Source organism: Nyctereutes procyonoides, unplaced genomic scaffold (genome assembly GCF_905146905.1).
Source record: "Nyctereutes procyonoides isolate TBG_1078 unplaced genomic scaffold, NYPRO_anot_genome, whole genome shotgun sequence".
Classification (NCBI taxonomy): domain Eukaryota; kingdom Metazoa; phylum Chordata; class Mammalia; order Carnivora; family Canidae; genus Nyctereutes; species Nyctereutes procyonoides.
The window spans coordinates 51,042,669-51,066,995 of record NW_026575043.1 but is presented as its reverse complement, the minus strand read 5'-3'; the positions used below and the strand labels follow the sequence as shown (position 1 = coordinate 51,066,995).

At 39.1% G+C, this 24,327-nt stretch overlaps 1 protein-coding gene across 2 annotated transcripts in view; it reads right to left on the bottom strand.

The window, feature by feature from the left end:
* The window catches only part of MED13L (mediator complex subunit 13L), a 299,067-nt gene extending 276,036 nt beyond the window's left edge, over window positions 1-23,031 (bottom strand). For both annotated transcript variants that reach the window (XM_055322293.1, XM_055322294.1), the window contains exon 1: window positions 22,855-23,031. In XM_055322293.1, the coding sequence (XP_055178268.1) occupies window positions 22,855-22,926 (72 nt within the window). In that variant the 5' untranslated portion in view covers window positions 22,927-23,031. The remainder of the gene's footprint in view (window positions 1-22,854) is intronic.
* Window positions 23,032-24,327: the final 1,296 nt, after the last annotated feature.

Here is a 24,327-nt window from a genome sequence, read left to right as displayed (position 1 = left end):
AGATGCCCCCTGTTGTTGTTTTCTTTCTTTTTTTTTTTTTAATTTTTTTTTTTTTTTTTATGATAGTCACAGAGGGAGAGAGAGAGAGAGGCATAGACACAGGCGGAGGGAGAAGCAGGCTCCATGCACCGGGAGCCCGACGTGGGATTCGATCCCGGGTCTCCAGGATCGTGCCCTGGGCCAAAGGCAGGCGCCAAACCGCTGTGCCACCCAGGGATCCCCATTGTTGTTTTCTTAATCAATAAAATAAATTTCTCAAGGTTAATCAAAAGAGAAAAATAGACAAATTACTAATATCAGGAATGAAAACAAAAATTATTTCATATCTTAAAGTCAATGAAAAGATAATGGAATTATTATAAACAACCTTATGCCAATAAATACAGCTACTCATTAAATGGACATATTCTTTGAAAGAATTACCAAATAAAACAAAAAAGTTAAAAATATGAATAGCCCTAAATCTATTAAAGAAATGGAATTCATAATTTAAAACCATCCTACAAAGTATTCTCCAAGGCAAGATGGCTTTACTAGTGAATTCTATAAATACCACCAATCCTGCACAAATTCTTTCAGAAAACAAAGGAGCTAATTCTCAAATCATTTATGAGACTAACATTACAACCCAAGACAAAGATATTGCAAGAAAAGAAATCCACATGCTAATTTTTCATGAACATAGATTTTTAAAAGATTAACAAAATATTAGCAAATCAAATCCAACAATACATAAAATGGTTAACAACACACACATGGGGTATATCTTGGAAATTCAAGCTTAGCTGAATGAGTTCAAAAGCCTATCAATGTAACTTGAACCAGTTTAAAAATCCATTAATATAATCCTCGATATTAAGAGAACAAAACCTATAACCATCACAATAGAGAAAAAACATTTAACAAAACCAACACCTAGTCATGGTAAAACTAAGTAAACCAGGAATTAAAGGGAACTTCGTCAACCAGATTAAAAATAGGTTCGGGGGATCCCTGGGTGGTGCAGCAGTTTGGCGCCTGCCTTTGGCCCAGGGCGCAATCCTGGAGACCCGGGATCAAGTCCCACATCGGGCTCCCGGTGCATGGAGCCTGCTTCTCCCTCTGCCTGTGTCTCTGCCTCTCTCTCTCTCTCTCTCTCTCTCTCTGTGACTATCATAAAAAAAAAAAAAAAATAGGTTCAAAAACTACAGCTAACATCACAACTAACAATGAAAGACTGAATACTTCCCATCTAGGATCAATAACAAAGCAAGGAAGTATACTGTGCTATTCAACTTTGCACTATAGGCACTAGCCAATGCAATAACGCAAGAAAAATAAGTAGAAGGCATAGAAATGGAAAGGAAAATATAAAACCATCTTTATTCACAGACATCATCATCATGCACATTTACAAAATTTTAAAGACTTTACAAAAAAGCTATCACAACTAATAACTGAGTTTAGGAAAGTTGAGTATGTCAATAAGTATTCAACACTTAACTGGATTTCTACACACTAGCATGAAAAAGTAGAAAATGATATTTTAAAACAATGCCACTTAAAACAGCATTGAAAAATATGAACTACTTAGAGATAAATTTGGTAACATATGTTCCAGACCAGTATACCAAAAACTATAAAATAATCTTGTCAGAAATTAAAGATCTTAAAAAAAAAAATGGAAGCAAGACCATGTTCACGAACTGGAAAACATAAAATTGTTACTATGTCAATTCTTCCCAATTTGATCTATAGGTTGAATGAAATCACAATAAAGTCCCTGCAGGCTCCTTTCTGAAAAATTGACAGGCTGATTCTAAAACTTCTATCGAAATGAAAGTACCTAGAAGAGCCAAAATAATTTTGAAAAAGAACAAAGTTGGAGAATTTGCCCAGACTTTAAGACATACTATAAAATTTCACTAATCTTAATAGTGTGATATTGGCATAAGAGGCATAAAGATCAAAGGAACAGAATATAAAATCCAGAGATAAAGCATAAACATAGACACTTACATCCAATATATCCAAATGATTTTTGACAGAGATGCCAAGGTAATTCAATGAGAAAAGCAGTCTTTTCAACAAATGATGCTAGAACAACCAGGTATCTACACACCACCCTTCCTGATATTGCACAAAAGAAAAATAACTCAAAATGGATCACTGGATCATGGACCTAAACCTAACAATTAAAACTATAAAATTTTTGAAAGAGGTCATGAGAGAAAAATCAATGTTACCTCAGAATCACAATTAGAAATCTCATAGAACTAGTGGAGATATAAAATGATACAATCATATTTCAAAAATTCAACAGTTCTTTATAAACTCTATGTTTTCCACATTGATTCAGCAACTGTGCTCCTATTCACAGAAATAAAAACATATGCTCCATAAAAAACCAGTACATAAATGTTCATAATCACCAATAAATGAATGAGTAAGCAAACTGTGGTGTATCAACATAAGAGATTACAACTCAGCATTAAAAAAGAAAAACCGGGAAGCCCGGGTGGCGCAGCAATTTAGTGCTGCCTGCAGCCCAGGGTCTGATCCTGGAGACCCGGGATCGAGTCCCACATCGGGCTCCCCGCATGGAGCTTGCTTCTCCCTCTGCCTGTGTCTCTGCCTCTCTCTCTCTCTATGAATAAATAAATCTTTTTAAAAAATTAAAATTAAAAAATTAAAAATAACCCACTTAAGCAACAAAAGGAAGCCTGGCACAGAACACTGTATTCTATATGATTCCATTGATTAAAAAAATCTAAAAAAGGCAAAATGAATCTATAGTAAAAGAACAATGATTATCTGGAGATGGGAGTACATCACAGATGTTTTCTATTCTGATTTGAGTAGTGGTTTCATATAGGTATACACTTCTCAAAACTCATGAAACTGTATTTAGTTGGTTAAAATGGGTTTTCGTGGTATATAAATCATACCTCTATAAAGGTAACCAAAAATTTATGTATTAATGGCAGAATTCATGAAAAAAATCTCAAAAAAAATCTATTTTTAATATAGCCAAAATGCCATCTTACCATCTTGTGCATCTCTTAAACTATGAATCTCTTTTAGAAAGTAAGCAATGTTTTTGAAAAAAGTACTCTTATGCCTAAGTACATCAGAACACTGGTTAATGATGTATATTTATTAACCTTAACTAAGAGAACTCTTAGGAAATTTCTGGGAACTGAACTATTTTTTTTTAAAGATGTATTTATTTATGATAGACATAGAGAGAGAGAGAGGCAGAGACACAGGAGGAGGGAGAGGCAGGCTCCATGCCCGGAGCCCGATGTGGGACTCGATCCTGGGACTCCAGGATCGCGCCCTGGGCCAAAGGCAGGCGCTAAACCGCAGAGCCACCCAGGGATCCCCGGAACTGAACCATTTAATGAAGTTCATTAGTGACATTAGGATGATTTCTTGCCCAACTGCAATAACAGACTATAAACAGAAATCTCTATCATTTTCTCTATATAGCAGACATTTTTAGTTGGCTACTCAAAAATGAATGGCTCCTTTCTCTGAAGTAACATACAGTCTATATTACTAAAGCAAACAACGTGCTCACTTAAAAGTTCCCTGAGTATGGACAGAGGTGTTATAAGGAACTTTGAAGAAATTTCCTTAAAAAGGAGGGTTGGGTCCTTTCAATCTTTCCAACTCCTTCCAATCTAGAATGCTACCATGATAACTAGAGTTTGAACAATCTTAGACAATATGCTATTACTTGTGATAAACTAACGATGATGGATTAACAAGAAAAAGCCTGGGACACTCGGTGACTAAGAAGCAACCAAACCAGTTCTTAAATGCCTGCCTCCAAACTGCTTGCATATAAAAAAGAAATTAATTTCTATCTTGTCTAAGCTATTTGTCTGTTTTTTAACGAACATGTGATTGTGGTACTAAAGTAAGCCATTTTTGATATGAACATTTCAGCAACTAGCTTTTTTATTCTTAAAAAGTAAAAGACTTTTAGTGAGGTGACACATTTTTTAAAAGACTTATTTGAAAGAGAGAAAACGCACGTGGGAGGGCGGTCAGAATCTCCAGCAGACTCCCCACTCAGCGTGCAGCCAAGGTGGGTTTCATCTTACCACCCTACGATCATGACTAGAGTCTAAATCAAGAGGTGGATGTCTAACCTACTGAGCCACACAAGTGACCCAATAAGGTTGTTTGGTTTTTTGTTTGTTTGTTTTTTGAGACTACGCAGTTACCTTGGTTTTTAAAACCTTGCCCCAGTCATCAATCAAAACAATAAGCTATCTTTTTTCATTTGCCAAATAATTCCTCAATTTGGAATAAAGCAGTCTAAGAGGAAAAAAATCTATCTCCCTATCTGTGGGGAGAAATTTTAAGCTGCATTATTACTCCATTAATCTCCGATGAAACTTTAAAAAAAAAGTAAACTGTATTATCACTCCATTAATCTCAGGCAAATCTATATGCTCCAGTGATTTCTACCTTCATGCTTGCTCTATATTATATGGTCTACACTGTTAATTTTTAAAAGGCTCAGAAAAGAACCAATAATGCTTAGAATAGCTAAGAGGAGCTTCATAGAAGTCCTACAGCAATATAGATAAAAGAAAGAAGAGCATACAATACACACATACTGGTTAAGTGTGTTTAGGCTCTGAAGTCAATAACAACTCCATCACCTGCTGGCTCGGTGACACTGGTTACATTACTTAACATTCTTCCCTCACTTTTTTTTTTTTTTTTTTTTAATGAAAAACGGGAATAGTACTACCTCATCAGGACCTTGAGGAGAAAATGCATGTAGCTGGCAAACAGCTAGACAGTTTCAGGCATTTAAAAAGAAGTTTTAGAAACAGCAAAAGCTCTAACAATGTGTATAACATGTAAAGATCTGACATGAAATATAGATTCCTATTAGTGAATGACTAGAAATTTAAATAGAAAAACAAAAGGGCTTTTAGAGATTAAATGCTTCAAAAAATAAGAAAAAAATCACAGAATATGCATATCCATACGTATGAAAAGATGCTCATAACTTCATTAGAAATAACTGAAAATTAAAACACTGAGATATTTCTTAAACAAAATAGAAAAAATTTAAGTTTCATTAGAGGCAAGGTCAGAAGAAATGGACATTTATACATTGCCCATAGGAATGTAAACTGACACGTTTTCTAAGAATTTATGGCTATAACTATCAAAATTTAAAGTGTAACTATACTATTACAGGAAAAAAGTGAACCAATGTTTCTCACAGCTGACGGTCTAACAATAGTGCATCCATCCTATAATGCAGAATACCAACTGTTTTAAAAAACACACATAGAAAAAAATGAGATATATCTAAATTTGCTTACTTTAAAATATCTTCAGACAATGTTAAGCAGAAAAAGCATGGTACAGGAGAAGCTGGAGAATTATCCCTCATGAGTTTTTAACTACAAATACACCCATCATCAACAGAATGCATAAATGAGCATAAGAGTGAACTATAAGTACACATTGTTAGAACATAATATTAAACTTAAAAAGTTGCAAAAGAATGGTATATTTTGGGATCCCTGGGTGGCGCAGCGGTTTGGTGCCTGCCTTTGGCCCAGGGCGCGATTCTGGAGACCCCGGATCGAATCCCACGTCGGGCTCCCGGTGCGTGGAGCCTGTTTCTCCCTCTGCCTATGTCTCTGCCTCTTTCTCTCTCTCTCTCTCTCTCTCTCTCTCTGTGTGACTATCATAAAATAAATAAAAAATAAAAAATAAAAAAAAAGAATGGTATATTTTACTTACAAAAAGCTCAAAAACATGTAAAACTATATATAGACACATACCCTAAACATATATAATTAAAACTTTTTAAAAATCCAAAGGGCACATCTGGGTGGCTCAGTCAATTAAGCATCTGCCTTTGACTCATGATAAGAGGGTCCTGGGACTGAGCCCATCAGGCTCCCTGCTCAGTAGAAACTCTGCCTCTGCCTCTCCCTCTCCTGCAGTGGGGAAAAGGGGTTCAACCCTACCCCCACTCCCTACTGGCTCTCATGTTCTCTTTCTTTCTCAAATAAATAAGTAAAATCTTAAAAAAAAAAAAAAAAAGAAAAGAAAAGAAAAAAGAAAGAAAAAAAGAAAAACAAAGATAGGGGTGCCTGGGTGGCTCAGTCTGGTAAACATCTGACTCTTGATCTCAGCACAGGTCTCTATCTCAGAGTCGTGAATTAAAGTCCTGCATTCAGCATCATGCTGGGCATGGAGCCTACTTAATAATAAAAAAAATACAGAAAGATAAACATAAAATTTAGGATAATCTTTAAGAGAAGAAAGAATGGAAAGGAAAGGGCACCATAAGACTATGCAAATGATAAAACGTCCTTTTTCTTACTCTGGGTATTAGGCACATGGGTATTCACTGTATCACAATTCTACCTTATAGGTGATTTATATATTCTACTTTTACGTACTCATATTTAATAAAAAATTTCAAAACTGCTTATGTATATACACACACAAACATATGCAAAACACAAAATCTGTAATGACAAAAATTAAATTACTGGTAGTTACTTCTCCATGGGGGCAGAGAACCTTCATAGGTTTTATTGCTTGAATGTTGTTTGAATTTGAAACTAATTACATAACTTTTTATTAAATTTATAAAATAAATAACTTTTCTTTTAAAATTATAACTACAAAACTGTAACCACATGGAAAATGTGTTCGTGAATTCAGCAGAATGAAGAACTATATTTATACCGTGATTACCCCTATGTACACAAAAAGGGAACATTAACAAGAATGGAAGAGCTGGGGTAAATCTGATCTAATGGACTAGCTGTTTTCATTTTTTATAGTTTTAGTTTCTTGGAAGTTACATTTCTTGGAAATATTTCGTGTTTCATTAGTTACTACCTCACTTGGAGAGAAATTAAAGAAAAATGACACTGCAAGAAAGCCAACTCTCCACCGTCAGGGTAGCCAAGTGAAAAATCTACCCACATGGGAAGGCTGAATGAATTACAACCAATTGACAATGGATAGCACACGCTGTGCCAGTAAGTGCACTCAAAACAACAGGAGAGGATCCCCACCACACCAAGGAGATTACATCAAAGAGTTCTGAAGTGCATATGTACATTTTAGCGCTTTCACTGAGAACTGGCACTGCCAAGTAAAAGTGCAGCATGGGCACAGATGGCTCCAGAGCTCAGAGAGCCCAGGAATGTGCTGAAAAAGGAGAGGGGTATGGAAGGACAGGCAGAGAAGGACAGAGGAAGGGAAATTTTTTCCCAAAATGTGAGGTAAAGATATGACATAACAATCACAGTCTCAATACCTATAAAAATATAGTACAATCAGAAAGCCAAGTGCTGAGGGAACAAAAATAGAATGACTGGAATAAAAATTTAAAGGAACTCAAAGTTAGAATGAGGAAGAGGCACCAAAGACACACACTGTTTGGAGTCTTTACAAGTATCTTCTCTATTCTATCCATTATACAAATTGGCAATTTCCACAAAGGCAAGAAAAACAGGGTTAAAAGTCTATTTCCTCCTCCTACCAAAAATATCACCAGTATGAGATGCAATCAAAACCTTTAAATAAAAAACTCAATGAAAACATCCTAAAACAGATTTGCAGGGAAAATATGTAATCTGCTTCCCGAGCTTACCACTATTAGAAGCAAAGGCTTAATGTAATAAGGGCTATGTAATAAGCCCACTGCTGTTAGGGTACCCCCACCTCCATTTTCTTTCTTCCTATCAGGGTTTCTCATGCCCATTTCTGATCATCAAAGTTTCATGAGCTTTTTCTCTTCCAAAATACCAATTCCACCTCCAACCACCATCATTACCATCCATACCTCTCCAAAGGCCCTTTTCCATCCACCCCACTGGCCTTGCCTTCTCCCTTCTTCTTCCCACACCTCAAATCTTTTTTTTTTTTTAATTTTTATTTATTTATGATAGTCAGAGAGAGAGAGAGAGAGAGAGAGAGGCAGAGACACAGGCAGAGGGAGAATCAGGCTCCACGCACCGGGAGCCCGACGTGGGATTCGATCCCGGGTCTCCAGGATCGCACCCTGGGCCAAAGGCAGGCGCCAAACCGCTGAGCCACCCAGGGATCCCCAAATCTTTTTTTTTTTAATATTTTATTTATTTATTCATGAGAGAGAGAGAGAGAGAGAGAGAGGCAGAAACATAGGCAGAGGGAGAAGCAGACTCCGTGCAGGGAGCCTGACGTGGGACTCGATCCTGGGACTCCAGAATCACGCCCTGGGCTAAAGGCAGGCACCAAACCACTGAGCCACCCGGGTTGCCCTCAAATCTTTTCTGAAAACAAGCAGATTATAGATGTCAATGTTTGTTTTTATTTTATTTTCACTATTTCCTGCCATTTTACCCCAAGATCCTGTCCATAATTAAAACTTCTTTTGAGGGACGCCTGGGTGGCTCAGCAGTTGAGCATCTGCGTTCAGCTCAGGGTGTGATCCCGGGGTCCTGGGATCAAGTCCTGAATTGGGTTCCCCGCAGGGAGACACAGCCTCTGCCTGTGTCTCTGCCTCTCTGTCTCTCTCATGAATAAATAAAATCTTAAAAAAAAAATTTTTTTTTTGTTTTTGAGTTCTGTAGGACTTAACAGCAAGGACCCAGGCTCAGTGAATACTTTCACATATGCACTCCTGTGATCGAAGCCTAAGTCTCCTGCTAACAACTATATCATATGGATGCTGCCCACTCTTCCTCCTGGCTTTACATACACAAGAATGCAAATGTCATAAAACCAAGAAAGAACACATCTGTTGCCATGTGTTTCCTCATGTATTGGTCACCAAGTCCTATCAGTTGTACTTCCTAAGTATCACTTGGTCATTTCTCTCTCCACTCCTACTATCCCTGAATGGTTTCTCACATCCAGCCTACTCTACTAGCCTTCTCTCTGCCGTTGGTTTCTCCCTATTGCAATCTATACACCTCAGAGCCCACAGGAGTTTTCCCTCTGAAACATAAATCTGATCATGTCATTATCCTCCTTAAAACCCTTCAGGCATTCTCCCAGAGCATATGGAATAAACTTTCCAGGTTCTTCATGTCATCCAATCTGGCATCAAATATCACCTTTCAGTCTTGTCTCCCGTCTATTAAAGACTAGGTATTAAATAAAAAGTATACCTAATGAAAGAATAATTGACAAGGATGTACAGAAATGTTGGGACAACTTATGTATTATTATTTATGTAACTGACAAACTTATTCATCTTACCACTGAAAACAAACTTTTACAAAATAAAGTTCTATCCACATAATTTATTAAAACTGGGTTAAGCAGTTTAAAACACTGCTACTTCTTTTTTTACAGTATTTACTTATTTGACAGAGAGAGCACGCACAAGTAGGCAGGATGGCAGGCAGAGGGAGAGGGAGAAGCAGGCTCTTAGCAGGGAGCCCAATATAGGATTTGAAACCAGGACCCTGGGATCATGACCTGAGCCAAAGACAGATGCTTAACTGACTGAACCACCAAGGAACCCTCTATTTTCAATTCCAATACTAAAAAGGTAAGGTGGATCACAAAGAACCTAAATCAATAGCAATTTTCTAAAATGAATTCTAACACAGATTGCCAAATTTCTCAGTTTCTGAGAAATGTTCAAGTCAGCTCTTTGGGTTCTTAACAGTGTATCACACCTACCACATGAGAAAGTTTGGCAACAAAATCAAAGCTCCTTTAGAAGACAAGTGCCTGCCTACCTTAGTGAGTTTCATTCATTTTCTATCTTAGATATTCCTTGAGATTAACAGATAAACTACCAAAACATGCTATTTATCTTAACAGATCCAGTAGAAACTTGCCTAATACTTCTTTTTCAGAACAAATTTATAAATTTATTAAAGAAGCCAGTTTATTAACTTATACATATCAAAGTATGAGTTCTCATGAGAATTATTCCACTGTTGAATTAAATGTTATAGGATCTTGCACACAGATTCAAGAATAGCACCATCTGTCTGGGTTACAAAACTCAATTTTACCATGGTATCACCAAAGAGCAACAAAATATCATTTTGTACATATCTCTTTCAAGTAATTTATAGACAACTAATGAGTTAATCTATTTGGAATCAGGACACTTGACTCAATCCACACAAATTATTACACTTTGTATGTAAAACAACATACTTTTAAAAATGTTTTTAGTAAAAAAAAAAAAAAAAGTTTTTACTAACTGAAGTTTAGTTAAGAACTTGTATTTCGAAAAATAAATATTTATGGCCTTCAGCAGCTGGGATGTAGATTTATGCTGATATAACTTCTAAATGTTATATTGCTCAGGTGCTTTATAAATCTGTAAAATTAAAATGTGCCTGTTGTTGAGAATAATTATCATGAAAGTAAATGTTCCTAAAATATCCAGGATTATAACACCATATTTTTTGATAGAATTTCAATTCCTTTCTTTCTTTTTTTTTTTTTCTTTTTAGAGGGAAGAGGGAGGGACAAAAGGAGAGGGAAAGAAATTTAAGTAGTCTCCACACCCAGCATGGAGCCCAATATGGGGCTTGATCTCACAAACCTGAGATTATAACCTGAGCTGAAATCAAGAGTCATACGCTTAACCGAGGCACCCAGGCACCCCTCAATTCTTTTTTTTTAATGTGAAAAGAACTTACAAAGAGAATGATAAATAAACTCATCCATGTACTCTGAAGAACATAAAAACAAAGCTGAGAAAAAATTCATTATATTCCCGAATCCAAAACCAGAAAATACTTGCCACTCCCAACTTGTAATTTAAATAATATAGGCATGACTATTATAGTTAAAATATCCTCTACAGCTCCACTCCACTAAATCCTAAGGCAGATCACAATACACTGAAATTCTAAATATATGTAAGTGCCATTTACCCTAATCTTCACCAGTGGAAGAATTGCTACAGTGCATTTATGGGATACAAGATAGCGTACTAGGTAGTCTCAAATGAGTAGACCAACAGTATAAAACTTTGGTCTCCAACTTTCTGCTAAAATTGTAAGAGATTATCTCAACAGGATATTTTTGTATTTATCCTAAGGCTTTTCTTAATGATTACCTCAGTCTCACTAAAAATGGACCTCAGGATGGTATCTGATGTTTGCTAGACAGACAAGATGTAACTTTACAATTCTACTCAAGTCTACTCCCCCCTTATGATAATTTGCTTTGATCCCCCAAAAGCAAAAATCTCACGTCTACTTAATTTGTCCCAATATCCAGTCTTACCAATTAACGTAGTACCAACTAAATTCATTTTCATTGAAACTGTCTGAAAACAAAATACATTGAACCACCAGACTCAGGACCTGGGAGGCAGATGTATACAAGCAGGGCAGGAATTCTTAGCACACATCTACAACATATGAATGCCATATAGCCAAAAGTAGAGTTCTTCCTAGGGTTTTTGCTCATCATCAGTAAGAACCCCATCATAAGGTACTAAACTGGCAACAACTTGGAGCAAAAAGCAGAACATAGTAAATTACAGAGAGGGAAGATTTTCTAAAGTGGCTGACTAAACTCTAAAAGCAATTTCAAAGGAAAAGGACCAGAAATATATGGACAATGGCACTGGTATTTGATATGTTTCAAGGAGGCTTCCTAGGAGCCCTTCTCATTTGGGCAGATGTATGTCGATTCTAGTATGACTAGCTCAGAATTAGCTTTATAATCTTGAAGTGTACACTTAGGAAGATGACATCTGACCTACTTAAAATGACCATCAGCGGAAAATAAAAAAATAAAGACTAATTACAACAAGCACATCAAGTAAAATGCAAAATTTTTAGCTACTTCTTTTAAATTTATTTAGGCTCAAGCTCAATATATTTAATCTCTGAATTTGAAAAGCACTCAGGCTACAACTGAGACTGCCCCCCCCTTCCTTCACACTTACTCATATCTTATATCCTATATCTTTGATTTGAGGGGTCTTACTCTTTTCTAGCACTAGCCCCAGCCATGGCCTGGGTTCTTGCTACCAACTCTTGCCAGACTCCTTTCATCAACTAACAACTTTTCTTCTATCTTGCATCTTTCCTTATGCTCCTCCACTACTGTTGCTCCTAAAGCCCACAAACACAAATGAGGCTCTTGCATTCTAAAAAATTTCCTTCAATCTACCTTTCAATCTCTTACCTTCCCCACTCCCAAATCCCTGCTTGCTTCCTGGATCAAGCTTCTCCAGCTGAAAGTGTACCATTCATTCATTTTGCAACCCACCAAAATCCAGAGTCTACCCTCAACAGTCAAATATAACGATTTCAATTAAGTACCCAGCCATCCAAATAGCAAATTTCCTCATCTTTCACTCCTTACACCTCTTCTTTTTAAGGTCCACTATGACTGCCTCCGAAAATCATGATTATCCTCTTTATCTTTATTGCAGAGAAAGCAAATTATAGTCGACTGAAAAGCACATATAACATATATTCATGACTTAAATGTCTAGTCTTCATGAAAAGTAATCCTGGACTGAAATCTAATTTGTTTTAAATGCACAAAATTTAAAGGATGGGTTACATAGTTCAACAATTCTAGTTTGTCTATGTAAGAGAGCAATCCTAGAAAGGCTTTTAAACACATTATTAAATGTAATACCATTTAACACACTTGTTTTTCCTCAATTCAGTTCTCATAATAGTTCCTATATAGTCTTGGATTATCTCCTGCTTTTAGTTTCATATCCCATCTGCTCATTTAAGATTCACGTCTGTCCAGTTTCTGAAATATTTGTCACTTTAGTCATTAGCATTTTGCGTAATACAGCACTGTTTTTTTTAAAGTTCAGAACTGAATTATTTTAGAAAACTGATTATTTTAACATCACCATTTCTTAATCCAAATTGGCCTGCCCACACTTCAAATTTTCCACCTAACAAAAATTAGATTTCAATAAGCTTTTTTCTAAGATTTTATTTGAGAGAAAAAAAAGCACCCGTACACACGCACGCGTGCGCACACACACACGTGAGTGGGCGAGAGAGAGCATAAGCAGGGGGAGCAGGAAACAGAGGGAGAGAGAGAAGGGAACCCAACGGGGAGGGGGAAGGCGCCTCGATCCCAGGACCCGGAGATCATGATCTGAGCCAAAGGCAGATGCTTACCGGACTGAGCCACCCAGGCACCCCAGATTTCAACATGTTTTGTAATTTTTTTAAAGGAAACCAAGAACCAAGACCATAAAACAGAAGTGCTCTCCTAGATACCACTCAGTAAATATTCTCAAGGACAGACTTATCAACTGAGCTTCCAAAGAATGTCCTTTCCATTCCTCTCTAGTAACTCTTTCAAGATCCAGTTTAAAACTCCCCTTCTGAGTGTTTCTGGCTACAAGGTCCTATGCTACCTGTCAGTGGTGCTCCTCCCCTGCACTCAGCACATGGCATCTTAGAAATTAAATAATACATGTAGATCTTTTTTCCCCACACATCAAAGCATTAGCCCTTTTATAAGTTCAAGCCAGATTTTAATCACTACTGATGTATATACATTATTCAAAAATGAAATCTGTAAGTCCTAAATTTCTCAAACATAACATATAAGAAATTAACACTTTTAAATACCAGTTTATTGGCTACTCCATCCAATCTCATCCGCAATTCCCTTTTTCATTTCACTATGGCTCAGAAGTCCTCATTTACCACACAGAATAGCAAGTAGAAAGCTTCTCTCTGGTGTTAAGTGAAGGAAAAAAGGTAAGGGAAGAGCTAAAAGACAAAGAAATACAAAAATCTTTTCCTGATGACATCACAGGACCTGCCACTATTCTCAAAGCTTTGATTAAAGTGTATCAAAGAGGAAGCAGCAGTTGATCCCAACAGGAAGGGAAGGGGGGGGGGGGGAAGGGAAAAAGGGAAAATTCTCCCCATGGGGGGGAGGGGGCATGGGGTGGGGGGGCGGGGGATGGGACACACACATCTGCACCTCTCAACACTCTTTTGATAGCAATCCTCTCTCCAATGCCTAGAAAAGTGCCTAGGTGCCAGGCTGTCCTCACTTCCCCTGCCTGGGGCCAAGAAGGGTTTTTGGAGGGCCTGCTCTGATTGCCAACACTACACAGTCAGAGGATAGGTGTTCCTGACATTTTAAACAGGGACAATAAATTTAAGTTCATTCCCATAAAAATGCTACCATAAATAATACAAGTAATCAACTACAACACAACAAAAATAAGCTAACCATCATTTGTAGCAACAAAGGATAACTTTCTACATGGGAGAAAAAACTGAGAAATTAACTTTTTAAAAAATATTTTAGAATACTGAACAACACCTATATGTAAAATTCTACACCTCTGGATAAAAACTTAGGCCACTAAGTTTTCCACTGACTATTGCAAAACCTACAGTTGGGGGTGGGGGAATTCATTCCTTCAACAATATCTAAAAATAATTTTAGATGCTGTTGCATTATTAAATGGAAAACAGAAATTAGCCAGTAGTTGAGAATATATACTTTGTTCAAAAAAACATAGTAAGGGTTGTGACATGTGTATCAGACTAAAACATGATTTAGTCTTTAAGAAGAAAAAGATATTTATTAAGTACTATTTCTGACATTCCCTGAGACAAATCTCAAAATGTTAATAGAACTACTATTTAAAGTTCAAAGAGCACTCTGGAGCTGCCAAGGAATTAATCGCTTAAACTCCCAAGGAAGAGCCACAGTTCAATTTCCAGGCTCAGCCAGTCATAACTTAGGGTTGGTACAGCAAAATCACTCAGCATATCAAAGATAAACCACACAACTATGAATCACATATACAAATGAAAATTTGAACATCCAAAGATAAAATTCGAGTTTTTCTTCTCAATGATGGCTTATTTATGACAAAAGACACAGAACTTAATCTTCTGCTCCCCCTAAAACAAGTACAAATACAACAAAAGTGCCATACTTAAAACAACTAATTTTGCCATTGCAACTTCCTAGTGAACCGCCTAGGGCTACTCTCTGACTTGAGCTGTAATTTGTTAAGTCACTAAAGAACATTCTCTAGTCTTCCCTTAAAAGGTATCCAAAATAATCTTTCATATTTCCTGCTCTCCATATTTCCATCAAGTTTATTTTAGGAGAAACTGAGGCACATAACCACAACACAACCAACTCGATCTGACTAGTTACTAATAAAAAATATGAATACCACTCAATTTTCCCCATTACTGTCCATTATGCTGGGCTCATGAAAAGTAATCCTAAACTAAAGGTTGAACAAAAGCCCTACCATACAGCTTAAAGAATGAAAATGAAGGACTTCTGGATCAAGCCCCAAATAAAATCTCTAACAGGTTCCAAAATCTATAGGTTGCCTATTATACTACAGAAAACGAAATAACTAACTGAATTCCTATTCCTTTGATGTATGATAAGCACACATTTCTTGATCAGTTGTGAGTTTCTTTAAAAAAAGGATAGAACTCACCTAAAATATTACCAAGCCACAGTACATATAGGCTAGAAAATATATATTCAGAATACAGAGCTAAAAATTTAAATAAATTCAAAGAAAAATAACATAATTGTGGTCAGTACCTAAATGAGCAATGAGAACTCCCTTGGGAAATAGAGAATAGTTGTTCAGTAATTCATTCATTTAACAAATAGTTAATGAGGGCCTAACTATTAAACAGAAGGCAAAGATGATGTAGCAGGGTCACTGCCCTACAGAAGCTCATGTGCTTATCACAGGTACAAAGAAGGTACATTTACAGAGCAAGAGTGACTAGTCCTGCCAGTGAGAGTTAGGGAAAGCTTCATGGAGGAGGTGATATTTGACCTACTTAAAAGATGAGTAGGATTGTGCCAAACAAATATACACATGCAAAAAAATAAAAAATAATTTAAAAAAATAAACTAGGATCTGGTTCCCGAGTTACATATCCATATGTTTTTCCTTATTTCTCTTTAGGACATTAAAATTCAATCATTAAGAATTGCCAACACAAAATGTTTTTTTCACACCAATTATACTCTTTTGAATACTTTACTTATTAGCTCTCAAATTAAGCCCAGATGGATTTAATCATCTTTCCTATTTAATGAAATAATGTAGAACTCTGTGAGGAAGCTTCATGTGTCTTACACAAAAATACTTCCTCAGAAACTTATCAATGCTCTTTGAGAGAAAAAAAAAAAAATCCACAACAGTTTTCACGCAATATACCGTTTTAGATGATCAATCTTTGAAATTTCCACTCAATATTATAAAAATTTTATTCACAACTAATCCTATATTTTATTTGAAACAAAACATTTCCTCAAATTTAAATATCAAATGTCTTAAAATATATCCAATTGATGCAGTGATTTAGGACAAATTATGACTTTATTATAATAAAGAGATCCAATGATGAAATAAGAAAAGAATATTTACCTGCAAGTTTACCTAATTCTCTTTATCTTCCCTTGCCATTTTTTTCCCTTGCCATTTTTTTAAGTTAAAGTTACAAATCTAAACTATGCAAAATAAAGACACCAATGAAATTTTAATACAATCAACCCAGGAGGCTCCTTCAACAGTAATGGAATTTCACCACACTGGAAAAAGTAACAAAATGTAGAAAGCTGTCAACCAGGGCTCTGCGCTATTTCACAGTAGTAAAACTACAGTTTAAATAGGATTTTACCACAATTCACCAAGAATAAAAAAACAAACATTCAGAAACATACATAATAAACCAGAGTATGGAGAGGTCAATGATATAACATTTTCCCTTGGACACAACTGATTCTCCTAATTCTCATCTAGAAAGAAAGAAAAATAAAAAGTCATCTTTCTTCTTTTTTTCCAGAATACAATCCAAATGTACTCTGAAAGACATTTTCTTAGTTCAAAAAAGGAAAACAACTCTATCCAACAAACATAAAAGCATGCTAACATAAATGCAAGCAAAACAGGCACTCTTAAAAGAAGACTATGGGAGCCAATTTATGGGGATAAAATCTAATCTATACCACAAATGATTTTTTAAATTAAAGAATAAAACATCATAACAGAGTAGGGGGAACTGTCAGAAATAACATCAACCGCAACATTTTAATTGAATTTAAAACTTTTATAACAACTAAAGGAGAGAGAGAAAACTATGTCAATGTACACAAGTGACTTTATACTAAACAAAAATTGGGCAAGCATACATATTTCATTCATGCAAATGAGTCTGAATTTACTATTCCTCGTTTATGTTAATATTTACCGAGATTAATGGAAAATCGTCTCCCCTATGTAATGAAGTGAATTCCCACAACAGAACAAAGCTAACACCTTCAAATCTTTCAAATAAACAATGAAAGCACATACTATAAAAGGAAATTATCTGAACAGGATCAGAAAGAAGTTAAATGATTCAAGAGGGAAAAAAAGTTCTAAACTCCAAGAACACATTACAAATATTGATTCATTAATTCCAAAATTCTAAGCAAGTCCTATGAAACAAATGTGTGTGAGAGAGAGAGAATTTTTTTTAACTATACCCCACAGCATATTTTTAGGCTACCTAACTACCTCACTTTGCAATGCATTAGATATTATTTCTCAAAATACGAATGTTTAAAAAAAAACACACACACAAAATAGAAATTCTGGTGGCCAACACTATAGAACACAAATAGCTTCTGGAGCAGATTAGCACACGATACATTCTAAACAAATGGCACTAATAACAATGTTGCAGAAATTCTTTTTCTCAATTTAATATATAGCTGCAGAGCACACTTCAGTAATAATAATACCCAATATTCAATCATATTATTAATTTTCTTAAACTTTAATCTCTCTCACTGGCTAGTTTCACTGGCTAGTTTCTATGAAAAATAAACATTATCCACTTTCAGGAAAAAAAACAAACACACACATGGGTACCTTCTACTACTGAAAGAGGGAACATTATTATTATTCTCTTCTATCAAAAATAAGTCAAATCATTTCAGAAAAAATATCTAGTCTATCCCTGAATCAAACTTTTAACAGCTGTATTAACTATTCATTAAAAAAATCCAGATAGTGCTCACTTGGGCAGCACACACACTAAAAAAAAAAAAAAAAAAAAAAAAAATCCAGATAAGCAATCTTTTTACTATTTACACTGAGTTTCAACTCAATTTTTTTTCAACTCAATTTTAAATAATCTGGCAAACATAACTATAGAATGTACTTATCTTTTGCAAATGGTTGTCTCAATTTATAGCATATAATACAAACTGGTGACAGAGTATCCTCTTTGTTAATCTCAAGAGTAGAGGAGATCTCCGAAAGTGTTTGATAAACACAATTAACTCACAATTAACAAGGCTACATTAGCCAGTGAACAAAAAAGATGAATCCATTCTTACATATCTAACTAACATAATCCGCTACTATAACTTAATGTTAACAAGGCTACAATTAGCCAGTGAACAAAAAAAGATGAATCCATTCTTACATATCTAACTAATATAATCCGCTACTATAACTTAATGTTATTTAAAGGAATGCCTTAGATTTTTTCCCCAAATAAATACCTAATACAACCATGAAAACATGAGCAAAACATTCCAAAGAAAATGCTAAGCTATATAAGCCCCTGGGATAAACTCAATAAACACTTATAGTCCTAAAGGCAACCCCAGGCCTTTATTCTCACAAAGAAGAAAGAGTCCCAACCTAACTTCCTCTCAATGAGCACTTCGAGCAGTAACACAGCAACATTATTTTGCACCATGGAAGTCTTAGGTACATTATTTTCTCTTTAAAATTATGAACTCATCACACGTACAAATGGCTCTTTAAAACGGTCCAGTAAACTGCTACACTATGCCTTAAATTGCTGTCTATTATGTACTTAAAAATATTTACTAGCAATTGGAGGTTAATATGGCAACTATTACCGGGTGGCAATTATTGCTATTAAAAATATATAAATACTGTAACACCATGTGCTACTAACAACAAAATGCTAAACAGAAAACATACATTACCAAATTATGAATATTTTCATTAAAGAAAATAAACCATCATGGAAAAAAAAGATGCTTGAAGTTTAAATACTAAAATTGTCAATTGGGATGAAAAAACACTCTGTGCATATATTTTGGCACTTGAGAAAATGAGAGAAATCCTTCCCTTTGCCTCATTTTCAACTCATAGCCATCCCCATTTGGTTCTAGCTTAAAAGAATAGATTTCAAAGTTTCTATATTTACAACTATCTTCTTCTCTCTCTGCAAAAAAAAAAAAAAAAAAAAAAGTCTCTTCAGAAAAAAAAGAAAGGTCACCAACAGATTCCCTGAAAGCTTCATATACAGAATTAATGGTCCAGTCCTTCATAGGAAGTATGCACTATATGTCTATGTGTGTTTCAATTCAGGGAGGAGAATTTGATACCATCACCCAATTATCCCATAGTCAGGAAGATTCTAACAAAACAACCTAAACGTGGAAGACACATACCTAAGAATTATACCAACCCACCTCAAAGAGTATATACTTAAATCTAGCTAAAGAACACAAAATCACTTTCCTCCATATGATCACAGTAGAGAAACAAGACTAAAGAAACAAAACTAAAAATATATTTTTATCTGGAAATTATGTCTCCCCTCAAGGGTGAGCTGACACACCATAGGGTGCACTGTTACACTTTCCAAAAAGACAGATTTAACACACTTAACTGAATCATAACTGACTGAATATGTAACAAGAGTCTTCCCAGAAATGTGATGGACTGCATGAGAAAACAGTTTTGATTCACAAAGGTAACAGCAAGGCATGCATTTAATGCAGCAGCAGTTAAGAGTAAGAAACATACAATCACCCATATCATACATACACAATGGCATTCTTCACGTTAGGAAATGGGGGTGGGGGGGGAATAACAGACAATTTGGGAAATCTGATGCCATGCAGTAGAAAATCAGAAAGCAAAACAAGAACAAAAATCTTAAGGTAGTTGATTGCACAATCAACTTTTGTTAAGCCATAATGAACCCTTCAAGGTAATAGAAAGTGGGTGGATCATTAGTGTGGTACCAACTAATGATCTGTAGTTTAACCTCTAGTTTATATTTCAATGCACATTAATATGAGTATCTAAGTAAATTCTCTATAAACAATACTTTGCTCAGAAAATTGCAGGCCAAAAAGAAAAATACATGCTATCATTAAGCACATAAGAGTCCTTGTAATACATGCTTTATTTTAAACAGGAGATGATTTTATCTCCCTTGGAATTAACTATTCTATACAATGTACTTCAGACAACATATTTTTAAAATTCTAGGCTCCTGCTGTATTTGCTTTTCGAGGAAAACTCTTCATTTGGAATGAGCAAATATTCACAGTATCATCAGCTTTTTAAGATTCTCAATTAAAAAAAAATTAGCACCTTATCCACCCTTCATATACAAAAGAATGTAGACATTCTACAGTTGTTAAATAAAAAAAAAAAGGTCAACCCATGCATTTCCTCAGTTCTGTATTTCAAAGTTGCCACCTAATAAGTAATACTACACACACACACACACACACACACACACACACAAACAAACAACAACAACCCTCAATTCCTGGTTTAAAAAGGCTGAGGAGAGAAATACCCACCCAAAGTACAAACCTTTAGTCAGTCATAAAACACAAAATCCTCTCCTATAAAATTGCTTGTTTCTCCAAAAGAATCTCAAGCATCTATCTCTTTAATATTATCATCCTTGAGTCAAAAAAAAAAAAAAAAAAAGATAAAAAAATGATATATCCTAAAGTCTGGCTACACATATAATTTCATTGGTCTGCAAAATCTACTGTATATAAATTAGCCACATATACACAAGCCATTACCAGTCTGAATGATATATGGTAATTTCGGGCCTCTCTCCTCACTAATATTGGTCTACTTGGTTATTTTAATTACCTGTTAAAGTGTCAATGTGGTCACCAGCCACCAAACAAAAACCATTTTAAATACCCCTTAATCAATATGTTTGCTAATCTATTAAAGTCTCTGAATCTGACTGATACTAAATGATATACTAGGAGAGAGAAAAGAGGTGGCAAAATGAATTCTATTCCTATATGTCGAAAGATCAAGGGAAAATTATCACAGTACGAAGAGGAAGAACTGAAACTTGTAATTGAGTTTTAAGACTGAATACCTAAATAAAAATGTTGGAAGGAAAAAAAAAAAAAAAAAGACTGACCTGATCTATACTTCAAAGTACAGATATTATGTCACCGTCTTTTTGTAGGTAAAAATCACGTGTCTTGATGTTTTTTTATCTGCATAAGGAAATATTTAATAAAATAACACTTCCATTTGAAAAGTTGGCAAGAATGTGTATTTCTCCACTAGTCTCAAAGAGAAAAAAAAAAAAGCATCTATGCCTACCCATAATTAAATGTAACTAATTACAATTTGAACACTAAATTATTTATCCAGTGTAATCGTAAACAAGGATTAAAAGGAAATGATACTTCTATCTACTGCAAGGGTTACAGAAAACAATTTCCAAAATGCATGCTCTCCAAAGGCAGTCCCCTCAAAAAGGGTACAAGACTTAAGTTGGGTTTTTTTAAAAGCTAAATCAAACAAACCGTTCAGCCAATTTTCCAATTATATTCTACGCTTGAAACATAATTGCCTTACATCTGTTTACAAATCTTTGCTCAATATTTAAACAAATTCGTAGTCTCCCGGGCACATAGCTATACATACAGTAACTCATGCACAAGGCACATATTTAAAGACCACGCACCGCAATTATCAGCCTAAACGCCAGGTTTAACAAGGTGAATGTTTTCAGAGCTAGGTAATACGATCCGATAAAAAAGCAGAGATGGCATTTACCACCAAATGTCAGTGCCACCGCCAGGAAAGAGTTGCTGGAGCCCTACACATTTTTAATTTCGATGAATCTAGACGTCGTCGTCGGGTGCCAGGCTTCCAGGAGAACAATTGACACCCTAACTGCTTCAAGATTAGGGCAGGCGATTCAGATCCGAGGGAAAAGTTGTCAATTACCAGAGAGAGAGAGCGCGAGAAAGGCGAAGGCAGATAAAAGCGATGTTATCAAACCGCCCAGCTTGTTGCTTTTGTGTGTGTGTGTGGATTCGTTGTTAGGATAGAGAAAACAGTTTTTAAAAGACACAGGAGGAGAGAGGGAAGAAAAAGGCTCCTCCACCTTCCGTCGGCTCGGTGCAATGGCTCTCCGGCTCTCCGGCGTAGGGAGCCCCGAGAGGCAGGCGGCCGTCGCTGTTTACAATCGCAGGAGCTTCGGGTGCAAGAGTCCTTTACTGACACAATCGCACTCAATCAACTGTTTTCGGGCGAAATTGCAGGTGTCATTATGGAATCAAAAAAAAAAAAAAAATTCAAAAGGCGGGCGGGCGGGCAGCCGATCCCGCAAGGGGGGCGGGCGGGGGGCGGGGGGCGGGGGGGAGAAAAGGCTGCTGATCGCGGGCGCGGGCAGCGCAAGGCAAAGCCTTCCACATTTAGGGGTAAAAAAAAAAAAAAAAGGGGGGGGAAGCGGAGGGGAAGGGGGGTGTGATGGCAACAGAGGGTGGGCGTTCGAAGTGCGACCCAGAATCCGCAGCTCTGAGACTTCCACATGCAAATTCCACGCCGAGCGCCGCGCTCACAAATGATTTTTAAAGAGCCAAATAAACACTGGATGGGATCCAAGGCGAGGGAGAGACGATCCAAAGGGGGGAGAAGCGGCGGGCGGCGGCGGCGGCGGCGGCGGCGGCGGCGGCGGCGGCGGCGGGCGGCGGGCAGCGGCGAGGGAGGGGCGACGTCCCGGCGGCGGGAGGAGAAAGTTGGTCGGCGGCGCAGTCGGGCCCCCCCGCCGCAGCCCCCCGCCCCGCCGCCCGGCTACTCACCAGCGAGAAGAGGTTGGAGTGACAATCCTCCAGGCTCGCCCCGTTCGCCACCCAGTTCGCTGCCGCAGTCATGATCCTCCGCGAGCCCGGCCGCCAGAGCGGGGCATGTCGGAGCGAGGCGTCCGAGGCGAGGCCGGGCCGGGCCGGGCGGCGGCGCCTCGCCGGGGAGCGCGGGGCGGCCGGGCCGCCGCCGCCGCCGGGGGAGGAGGGCGCGAGGGCCGGCGGGCGGGAGGCGCCGCGGCGACGCCGCGCCGGGGGCGGCGGGCCCGGGCCGGCGGGGGGGTCCGCGGCGGCCGCGCGGCTCCTTCCTGCTCGGGCGGCGGCGGCGGCGGCGGCGGCGGCTCCCGCGGCGGCTCCCGCGGCGGCTCGCGCGGCGGCTCGCGCGGCGGCTCCGGCGGCGGCGGGGGGCGCTGTCCGCGCGGCCCGGCGCCCTCCCCGCCTCTCAGGGCCGCCGCTGCCTCCCGGCCGGCCGCCGCCTCCGCCTTCCCTGTGCCTCCGCCGCCGCCGCCGCCGCCGCCTTGTTTATCTCCAGCCACCGACTCCCCCTCGGCCCCCGCCGGCGCGTGAGGGGAGGCGAGCCCCGGAGCCGCCGCCGCCGCCGCCGCCGCCGCCGCCGCCGCCTCGGAGCCGCCGCCGCCGCGGAGCGCGAACTCGCGAAGGGGGGGGTGCGGACGAAGCCAGCGGGCGACCCCGGCAGCCGAGCGACGTCCCCTCCTTCCTCTTCCTCCCCCACCCCCCCCTCCTCCCCAGTCAGCCTCGCTTCTCCTCCCTCCCCGGGCTCGCTCGCTCTGACAGCAATGGCGGCCGCCGACCGCGGCTCGGCCCGCCATTGGCTAGCGCCGCGTCACGTGACGGGCGCCGGCCGCGCGGGGGGGCGGGGGCGGGGGGCGGGGGGGCGGGGGAGGGGCCCGGAGCTGGAGCTGCAGCCGCGGCGGCGGCGGCGGCGGCGGCGGCGGCGGCTGGAGGGCGGCTCGCGGGCGGCGCTGCTGAGCCGAGCGCGGCCGGAGCCTCCGTCCGGGAGAGGGAGGGACAGCGAGAGGGAGAGAAAGAAGCGCGGGCGGCGCGGCTCCGCTGCCGTGGGCTGCCCCCGCGTGGGCGCCGTGCCCCGCCCCCCTCGGAGGCGCGGATCGGCGGGGCGCGACCGCGGGGCCCCGGGAACGCCCGTCCGTGGGCCCCGCCGTGGGCCCCCCGGGGCCGCGCAGGCGGGGCGGCCTGGCGGGGCTCTGCGGCGGGCTCGCCTGCCGGTCCCCCGGGCTGCGGGAGTGCCTCGGCGAGGTCGCGCTCGGGCGTCCGCGTTTTGCAGATGAGAAAACTGAAGCACAAAGACGTTAAGTCGAAGAGATCGAGTCACTTGCCCGAGGTCGCCCGGCGGGGAAGAAGCGGCGGCGGAACTCGAACCCCCGCCCCGAGCACCGTGCATCCGAGCTCTCGCACTGGGTTTTGCAAGCCTCGCCCAGGGAGCTCCACGGCTGC